We start from the raw sequence: 9,809 nt of genomic DNA, 5'->3' as shown, positions 1-9,809 counted from the left end.
GCTACTTCAAAATGATGGATGATCTGGAAAGTTTTCGCAATGTGTGGTGTTGGAAAAATTATACTTTGCTGTATTGTGGATGATGAGCTGATCTTGGGGAGTGTCCTGAGATGGTTTAGATTTTGTGAATCTGATGTTACTGACCATGTTGGTCTTTGGGTTGTAATTGTTTGTTGTAATTTTTATTAAAGTATTTGTTAAAAGTCTCTCTCTCTCTCTCTCTCTCTCTCTCTCTCTCTCTCTCTCTCTCTCTCTCTCTCTCTCTCTCTCTCTCTCTCTCTCTCTCTCTCCCCCCCCCCTCTCTCTCTCTCTCTCTCTCTCTCTCTCTCTCTCTCTCTCTCTCTCTCTCTCTCTCTCTCTCACATCCACAATGCTATTGTTGTCTTTTTGTGCACCACTCGTGTGCCTGTATCCAGAAGACACCCTGCTTCTCCTCACTTACAGAAGTTACAGTATTTTCCCCCACTCGCTAGCTGGCTAACTTTCTCAGCCAAGGTAGCGGGATAGACTGAACACCCGTGGACTCAGGAATCACGTGACAATGGTGAGCAATAAAATAGGTTTATGTGGTCGGGCAGTCTTTTGCATCATAATGAAATAACATTTCCCACAGAAATCTGAAAGTAATTTATTTGTTCTATTCTCAGTCGATGGGTTTTACGAAATGATTTATATAGGCTATGTGGTGACTGTTGAGAAGAAATGATCGTAGAAACCATGACGTATAGGTGCTGCCCGCAGTAAGTCCCAGTTTGCCCCCGCCACGAGTAATGAAAGGGACCACTAAATATTTCCCGGATCCTTTGCAAGCTGCCGATTCCCCGCAGAACTCCCCTTGCCGTGACTCGGTCACGGCTATACGGTTACAGTTAGTGTGTGTGTGTGTGTGTGTGTGTGTGGGAGGGGTTAGCCTAACCCAGTCATTCCTAGAGAGTGGGTCGCGACTCACTCGGAGATTTTATTTGGGTCGCCAAATAATTTGAAGAATTTCTTACATAGTCTCTTATTGAAGATTTAAATATCTGCAGTACCACTTTGAGCCACACGAGGGCGTTTGTGTTTCTACCGCGCTCACTGTTTCCGCCAGAAATAGACGACGCTGCACCTGACATGCGCGTTGCGCTCCCCTCCTGTACGTCGGACTGGAACGCAATACTAAAAAGCAAGCTGGTCCACCTATCACATTGGCAAGATATTTGGAGTAGGCCTAAAAAGATAACATTCGGGATAAGTAAACATAACATAATGGGCCACATGAGAGTTGACGTGGGACAGACCTGATGTGGTTAACGGATTGATTGCTGATTGATTGATTTTTTGATAACAGTTGCACTTTAACACAAACGTACTTGTTATGATAATAGGCATAAGTGTTTCAAAACACGTTCAACAAGAAGCATGTTTATGATTGTTCTGAATGTCCTTATTCTGGTAATTATCAGAAATAACAGAATTAAGTACAATTATAATTGTTCTTACAACATTGAATCTATAATGAAAGGCTAGCTTACATTATTTTTGTTTTACTGATGAGGGGAAAACAACGAGAGCCTGTTAACTCCGCCTACATGTACTTATGTTGTCTCATTTATAAAGTATTTAAAATGTGTATTTCTTTTTACTTATAAGGAAATAAAAACAACGAGATAGCCTGTTAACGCCGCCTAGCTGCATTTATTTTGCCTCATTTATAAAGTATTCAACATGTTTTCAATAACATATATAAAACGAAGTTGCGATGTATCAAACGTATATTTAAATGACTGGTTTACCTATTCAAGATAATAGGTGGTGATGCCAAAATGGCAGTAAAAATGGTCAGGGACGTTCATTTATGCACAAATTCACTCTTCTCACGATTAATAGATAAGGCCTGTTGTGAATTGGGTCGCGGTGGCTTTTTATTTTTAAAAAGTGGGTCTCCAGAAAAAGAAAAAGTTTGGGAAACACTGGACCTAACGTCACACCAAGGGGGTACAGATTTTGCGGGGGAGTCGGATAATTATGTAACACCGGTCAAGCGCCCCCCCCCCCTGGGAAATCCCCTCCTAATTCCGAGCAAACTCTCTTCATGTTTTAACTTTCAGTTCTCCTTTAGGGGAAAGTCTACCCTAGCCGCGGGTTTGTGTGGGTGTTCGCCAAGTTTCTTTAAAAATTTAGAATAGCGACTCAGTAAATTTGTATATCCGCTAAGCTTTTTTTTGTATTAAGTCAAAAAAAATAACTGATTTTTGATCGTGTTCATCAAGTCTATCCAAGCGCAAAACTGGTTCGCTTGTTTATTTATTTCGTGATTTCTTTTGTGTAACTTTTTGCAGTCAGGTGAACGCGCAAAGAAGATGCGCATTTTTTCACCACCGCCGTGTCGACTTCCGGGTTTCGAGTTCGTGTCATGGACGTTGCCCTCTGAAGTCTCACATTTAAGAAGGAGTCGGCAATCGCTTGGTGGCCCTGTCGGAGTCGGCTGGTGTATTTGGGGTCGTTACTGAAAGGTACATTTTTGACTTCTCCGTTGATGTGTTCGAGAACTTGGCAACGTTGTGCAGCGAGCTAGCTAAGGCTAACGTTAGCGGCTTAGTTAGCCACTTTTAATGTTAGCGAACATTACTGGAAGACTCCAGGTTTGTGTAGCTTCAAAAGAGAAACCGATAATACCACGTGCCCCGGCGTCACCATATGGGTACTATACTAGCTACGATCGACATATTGGTTACTGTTAAACCCATACAGATACTGTTAAATCCCCTGTAATCGTACATTGTAAGAAACCAGCTGTCAGAGCCGTGAGCTGTTCCCATTGTCGGCTACCAGAATCGGGACTGTCATTATGGATATTTTGTTATTCGTTGTTGGACTTTAAAGATGTCTTGTCACTTGCAGAGTGGACATGGCCAGTCAACGCTGGTTGATTTATCGTCACGTGCATACAGATGTCTAATCTTTCGAAATGGCTTTTATATTTTGGGCCCAGTTAACACGATGCTAAGATCTTAAGGTAAGGCGCAAACTATTATCGGTAAACTATTAGCATTTCGTCCAACAAAGTCACGGTTGGCGACTCTGTTCCTAATGATTACCTTTTCCAGCAACCTCAACTGCCCCCAAGGTCAACCCGAATGCTAATTTAAAGGTAGTTTTGGTATCTTAAAGTTTGCAACATGTCCATGTTGGTCACAGCTTACGTTCCCTTAAAATTTACTCAGTCTAAGCCGAATTTAAATATTGCTGCATGCTTCCCAACTTGGCCGATCGCAGAACTGGTTGCATTGATTAAAATTGGTGAGGGGGGGCAGTTTGCTGTTTTTGTGGAGAAGTCCCTCTCTGTTGTGCAATGTATGGTTGGTGGGACACCTTGCTGTGCCCCATTCCGCGTTGCAGTGTACCGAAGATTGCTACCAGTGTGGAATGGCACGCCTTTTACGTAAGATATTGATTGAAGTATAACGCTGATAGTGTTAAACCTGTGTTAGCCTAATAGGCCAATGGGTTGCCACAATAACGCTGGATGCCCTGCTGGCTTTTAAAATACATTCAAGGAAGGAAGCCCCGCGGGTAACATAAATGACTCCCCTTGGCGTGAACGGGTATCCTGCGTTAATAGCGTGTTGTTATTTGGGGGTTTATGGGGCTCTAATGCATGAACATGGCAGTGCACTATGGGATTTTATGAAGAGCAAATCAGCCAATCCCGTTTCCCTACTTCCCATTCCTCACATGGAAAATCCAAACTCTCCATGTGACCAGAGTCTGGCGGTTGCTCTTAAAGGTACAGTGTGCGTGTAAGACGCTGTGATCTGCATCCTGTAGCAAGACAGGCGAGTCTATTGAACCAGGGGTTCCCATAGTTTTTCATTCAGTAACCAACCTAAATAACCTAAATACCAGCGGTGTTTTTTTGTGCATTAGAACAACCAGTATATTCTCAATACCTGTCAAAACGCGAAATGATCAACACTCCTCTCTGTACTGCTCATCAACGCAGTATTCCCTGTTTCAGTCTTCAGCCATTGCCTGCTAACAATCAAATGAAACAGACAAGGCAGGTCAACGTTGACTATTATTTTATTGATATTTTGGAATACGGTTAAATCTTTGTGTTGTTTGCATTGAGTCAACGTATGAAATTGAATATTTTCTCTCGTTGAAATGAAATTAGACACTTGTTTGCTGAAAATAAAATAAATGTGCCTTTTTTTTTAATCTGTCTCCAAACAAAATGTGTTCAGCTCGCTGTTGTGACCCACTCTTGGATCCTGACCTGTAGTTGAAAACCTACGCGTTAAACCACTGTATTGTCTGATTTCATATTCACAATTTTCTCCCTCAGAAATAATATTCTATAATTGATGTAATATTTCCTTTTCATATAGTTAGGTTTTTTGCTGTCTGTTTAGACAGGATATCTTTGTCTGTTGTTTCTCTCAAGCAATACATATTTTATTCCAAGATGCATTCACATAAGTCTGTTGCAGTACTAATCTCTTTGTCCCTTCTTTTTTCTTTTTTTTTGTTCAGGGGAATCATCAATCTTCTCAAAAGTGTGTGGCCAGGTGCTAGAATGGCTGATCTCAGACAAAACAGTGACTTGGAAACAGATTGTGCTGTTGACTGGTCCTTGCTGAACAGTCGCCTTGACTCGTTCCGTGGCTCTAGCTTGGCCCAGCAGTTGTCAGCAGAGAGATTGGCTCGAGCTGGCTTCTACTTCACAGGCCAGGCCGACCGTGTCCGCTGCTTCAGTTGCCGGAAGACTGTGGAAAACTGGTGCAGGGGTGACACACCTGTGGAGAGGCACAAAGAGGTGATAACAATAGTGATGACAAATAAATTGGATAGTTGGTTACCTTTTTCCTGTTGTATCAAAAGCAATATCCTATATTCATTACTCTATAGGTTTCCCCATCATGTAAGTTTCTCAGCTGCGCCCATCGTGGGAATTTCAATCCAGGTACTGTTGCCACTCTGACCAATGGTTCCTCCTACAATGAGGAAGCAGAAGAGATGGAGTTTCGTTTGAGAACAGGAGAAGTAGTGGATGAGTCCACCTACCCTATGGCCCATCACATGAGAAATGAGTACACCAGGCTGCAGACCTTTGCTTCATGGCCCTCCAATGCTCCAGTGAGGCCCCGAGATCTGGCCCAAGCTGGACTTTACTATCTGGGGGAGAATGACGGGGTGCAGTGTTTCTGCTGTGGAGGCATGCTGGGGGGCTGGGAAGAAGGGGACACAGCATGGGGGGAACATTCCAGGCACTACCCCCACTGCTTCTTCATCCTCGGGCATGATGTGGGCAACATCCCATCTGAGGGAAATACAGAAGAAGAGGGGGGAGGGACAGACAACAGACAGCATATAAGTACTCGTGTCTCCATGGAGTGCTTTGAGGAGAGGCTTAGCAGTTTTGATGGTGTCCAGCACCCCATTGACCATGACCGCCTTGCTAGAGCTGGCTTCTACAGCACAGGTATCCAAATCAAGTGGGCAGAGACCGTTTGATTATAACAATGAAACGTAACGTGTAACTTGAGTTGTTAGCAATATAACTATCTATACACTACTCATTCACAGTTATATAACTGAGGTTTTGGTAATTCATCTTGCAGTAACTTGTGAAAAATTTTGATAAACATTTGAGTGAGCTGTAGTTTCCACAGAGGGGGAACTCTGGCCACTTTATCTTTTACTTTTTTAAAGCTAAGAATGCCACCAATCTCAGTTTTGCTTTCAGTCTTATATTATCATGACCTCTTTTTTTCTGAATGCCTCACCTCTGCTAAACTGTTTCAAATCGAAAGGATTTTGATGTTGAGTTGTCTTTAGTCATTGTGTTCAGAATTATTTACATACAGACAAGGTATAAATTGTGTGTCTCCATACAGGAGCTCAAGACAAGGTGTTGTGTTTTCGCTGTGGGGGAGGACTAAAAGGCTGGCAGCCAGAAGAGGACCCCTGGGAAGAACACGCCAAACACTATCCAGGGTGAAAAAAAGAAAAAGAGGGGGGTCCAGAGTTACCACTTCTTTCATAGCCGTATGTGGAGATCAAGGCAGATTTAAAATGGCTCCTTACTTTGTATTTTTTGTTTTTTCCATTTTACTTAAACCAGATGCAGTTTTCTATTGGAAGAAATGGGACAGGAATTTGTCAACAGTGTTCAGCTAAAAGACCCTCGACGGAGCAGCGCTGTAAGTAAACTCATTCTTCTCTCTAATCTCTCCTAATCATGGTCATGCACACAACACATGCAAACTGTAATATTGACAGAGAGGATATTAATTTTGTGTAGCACATAAAAAAATGCACTGTTGCAAGTTTAAAATAACATCCTGCAATGGTATAAAATTTGTTGTTTTTGGCACACAGCATCTCCTGTTTATGTGTGGACAGAACCAAATACCCCAAAGCCTCTTGTGATTTCCCCTTCATTTTCATTGTTTCTGTTACTCTGAGATGAATGTATCTCAGAGTAATAGAAATCTCATAAACTAATTAAAATGGGCTAGCTTAGGTTGGATTTTTTTTCCCCATGTCCCTACGTTCCTAGTCATAATTTTTGCCATCTGTTTTGGAGAAGATGCATTTCTTTGAAAAAATAAAATGTTTGAAAATGTCATTATTTCTTCATTTGAAAAAAATAAACATTTGACAGTGATCGTGAATAAAATTCTGGATCAAAGAATATTGATGACTGTCGGTTTTTTCCTCTGGTACAAAATTTATATATATAAAAAGAAACAAACCATAATTTATCTTGTACTTTTCTAGGCTTCAAGTCATCAGAATGGATTTTCCAGTCATGCTGGTACACATATTTTTCTTTTTATTTATTTGAACTTTTATATAGTGGTGAAAGTCAATTAAAAACATCTTGCAATTGTTTAAAAAGCAGTACCTTCAAGCCATTTGATGTCTTTATATCTGTTGTATATTTTATGTTTTTTTTTATTTTTTTATATGATGCTATTCAGAAGTGCTGCAGTCAGCCATGGCTCAGAAAGCCATAGGGATGGGTCTGGATCCTGCTGTGGTGGAGACTACCATCTTGGATAAGATCAGTAGGACAGGGTCAGACTACTCCAGCATGGAGGCACTTATTCAGGACTGCCTCGGCAAAACCCCTGAAAGTCATGTTGCCAGGTCAGAGGAGCAAGGTATGTATCTTAAGGGTCCATACAAGGATTAAATATTGGTTCATAATATAAATAAACATTCAGGTATAGTTAAACCTTTAACATCAGTAAATGGGAGATTAACAAGATGAGGAAAACATCTATTGCTGACACTGGATATGCGGAGCCACTTTCCAGAATACTGTTTGTCCAGCGAACGCAAAGGGTTAATCAACCTTAAAGCCAGTTGTTAGCTGTGGATTAAGTATTGCGCTGTCCTCTTCCAGATGAGGACCCCCTGGAGAAACTCCGGAAACTGCAGAGGGAAAAGCAGTGCAAAGTATGTATGGACAGAGACATCTGCATTGTCTTCATCCCTTGTGGTCACCTGGTCACTTGCAAGGAATGCTCAGAGTCTCTCAGCAAGTGTCCAATCTGCTGTGGTGTCATTGCACAGAAGATCAAAACCTATATTGCCTAACTAGGCCCTGTAATCAGGACCCAAGCTAAGACCAATCAAAATGCTGCTGCTTTTTGACATTTAATTTTATAGCTGTTTTGAAAATAAACTAAATGTACATAAGGTTGTATTATATAAAGTATTTAAGGACTATGGCACGCATACACAGACACACACACACAGACGGACTATATATATATATATATATACACACACACACATATATATATATATATATATATATATATATATATACACACACACACACACATATATATATATATATATATATATACGGCGTGTATATATATATATATATATATATATATATACGGCGTGTATATATATATATACATATATATATATATACAGCGTGTGTATGCAAGAGAACAATCGCTGAAATGGAAAATCTTGTTTATATTATAGATTATTAGGTAATCAAACACTAATGGAAATGGTAATTCTGTACTTTCTTTTTTCTTGCCAAGAGTGCCTTTCTCCAAGATTATGTACTCATGGTTTGTAATTTTTCTATTTTATCTTGGACGTTTTAATCAAATTTGATCTGACAGGACATGTTGTGACATAGTTTACCTCACCTATTTATCTCAATCATCTTACCTTTTGTCTGATGCACTTTTAATTAAGGGTCATTTTATTTTTCTTCAGTGTTTGCTTTTTAATTTCATCCGTAGATTTAGTACACATTAAGGTTCCGGTGCATAACTGATTAATTGGCTGTTTTAGCCTCTGCGGTCAGTCACAAGAGTGATTTATTTTCTTTTGGCATTCCATCATGCATTTTGTTTCATTGAGAGTGAAATAAATTATTTACATTGAAATGTGTTTTATATGGGCTAATTTCACAGAAAAATCCCAGATCTAGACTTCACTTTTGAAAGAACTTGATTTATGGCAGCATTGTAACTGAACCATGCAACATGCCTGCTGCATGGTTCATTTTGGGTCCCTTGAAGAAGAAGAATCACGGGGTCCTGCATTGTCTGAAAACTGTTATGAGTGCAGGCACACACAAACACTCACACGCACAACAATTTAAAGAATGGTACAGCTGAGCTTTAGCTTGTTCAGGGTGACAAAGTAAAATATAAAAACCATATTGAACCAAATTAGCAATACAGTGGTGCAATTTGACAAACACATTTCTGATTCCTGTACTTATAGGCTATATGGCTATTAAATGGTTAAAGTACTCTGAGTGCAAAGGTTATTTTGTCTTAAATCTTCATCTTTGGAGCAGGCAACCATTTTATCCATACAACAATGTTGTGTTTCTGCACATAGTTAAAAATATTGTAACGCAAACAGGAGCCAAGACACTTATTGAACTAAAAGTAATCAGCCCAACTTTAAAGACTAGTACAAATTCAGTGGGAAGCCAGTGTAAACTCAAGTTAGTGTTGAATATCTCCTCTCAGCAAGACACTGAGGCTTGTTGGAGTGAGAAAGCTAAAAATACATTGGAAAATACAGATTTATGACAGTTAGTGAAGAAACGAAGGTGCAAAAAAAGTCATAGATGGAAAGAGATGAACAGAGACAAGTTTATTGAGCTACTTCTCAAATAGCATACGTTGATTGTGGTGCCATGCAGTGCAGTAACCACGTGGTCACACGTTGGAAATCCCTGCAGCATCACAGCTGCAAGGAGCCAGAGTCTCCATCTATGTGGTGCCTCTCAAAACCAATGTTACAAGGCGCTTCTCAAAGATCACAATAAAAAGGCAACGACAACACACAAAAAATGACTACATAAACGAACAACAGTTGGAGAAAACCTTCACATAGAGAAGATGCGAAAATAAAATACGGGACATAAAAACATTTTAATTTCAACTGAGATGGCAGCGTCGATGGTGGAGTGAGGACTACTCATTCTGTTCGGTTTTGGATCACTACAGCAAATGTACCATCTCCTCTGTAAGCCCCAAAGCCCTCCTTCAGAGGACCCGAGTGACCATGAAAATGTCCTCCCCACCAGGCGTGTGTCCTGTTGGCATGTCTGAGTACGTATGCAATCAATCTTTATCTATGCAGCACATCCCATGCAAGAAAATGCACTGCAATGCGTTACATTGAGTGAAGGAACGTAGGAAAAAAGAGAAAACAACAACATAAATAAACGGCTCGTGGTAAGATAGAGGCAAGAAGCTATGAAAGAATAATTCAACAAGACGGCATGGATGGAAATAAAAGCAGGCTAAGCGAGGACCGAGAGA

At 40.4% G+C, this 9,809-nt stretch overlaps 1 protein-coding gene across 2 annotated transcripts; it reads left to right on the top strand.

Annotated features, from left to right (window-relative positions):
• Positions 1-528: 528 nt before the first annotated feature.
• On the top strand, positions 529-7,760 carry xiap (X-linked inhibitor of apoptosis). 2 transcript variants are annotated; one of them, XM_056287583.1, is made up of 9 exons: positions 529-544; positions 2,319-2,492; positions 4,516-4,798; positions 4,891-5,464; positions 5,880-5,979; positions 6,107-6,185; positions 6,766-6,802; positions 6,969-7,151; positions 7,397-7,760. In XM_056287583.1, the coding sequence occupies exons 3-9, from the start codon at positions 4,559-4,561 to the stop codon at positions 7,588-7,590; spliced, it is 1,407 nt and encodes a 468-aa protein (XP_056143558.1). In that variant the 5' UTR covers positions 529-544; positions 2,319-2,492; positions 4,516-4,558; the 3' UTR covers positions 7,591-7,760. The 2 variants fall into 2 exon arrangements, with proteins under 2 accessions (XP_056143558.1, XP_056143565.1); XM_056287590.1 differs by lacking the exon at positions 529-544 and adding an exon at positions 2,881-2,995 and having other exon boundaries at positions 2,143-2,492.
• Positions 7,761-9,809: the final 2,049 nt, after the last annotated feature.

The sequence above is a fragment of the Lampris incognitus genome, chromosome 1 (genome assembly GCF_029633865.1).
Source record: "Lampris incognitus isolate fLamInc1 chromosome 1, fLamInc1.hap2, whole genome shotgun sequence".
In the NCBI taxonomy this organism is placed as follows: domain Eukaryota; kingdom Metazoa; phylum Chordata; class Actinopteri; order Lampriformes; family Lampridae; genus Lampris; species Lampris incognitus.
This window is presented reverse-complemented; position numbering and strand designations above follow the sequence as displayed.

Excerpts from the sequence above, each read along its gene's own strand:
- xiap (XM_056287583.1), top strand. The coding sequence starts at position 4,559 with ATGGCTGATCTCAGACAAAACAGTGACTTGGAAACAGATTGTGCTGTT. Across the intron at positions 4,799-4,890 it reads CTGTGGAGAGGCACAAAGAG|GTTTCCCCATCATGTAAGTT; the intron begins GTGATAACAATA and ends ATTACTCTATAG. Across the intron at positions 6,803-6,968 it reads TGGATTTTCCAGTCATGCTG|AAGTGCTGCAGTCAGCCATG; the intron begins GTACACATATTT and ends GATGCTATTCAG.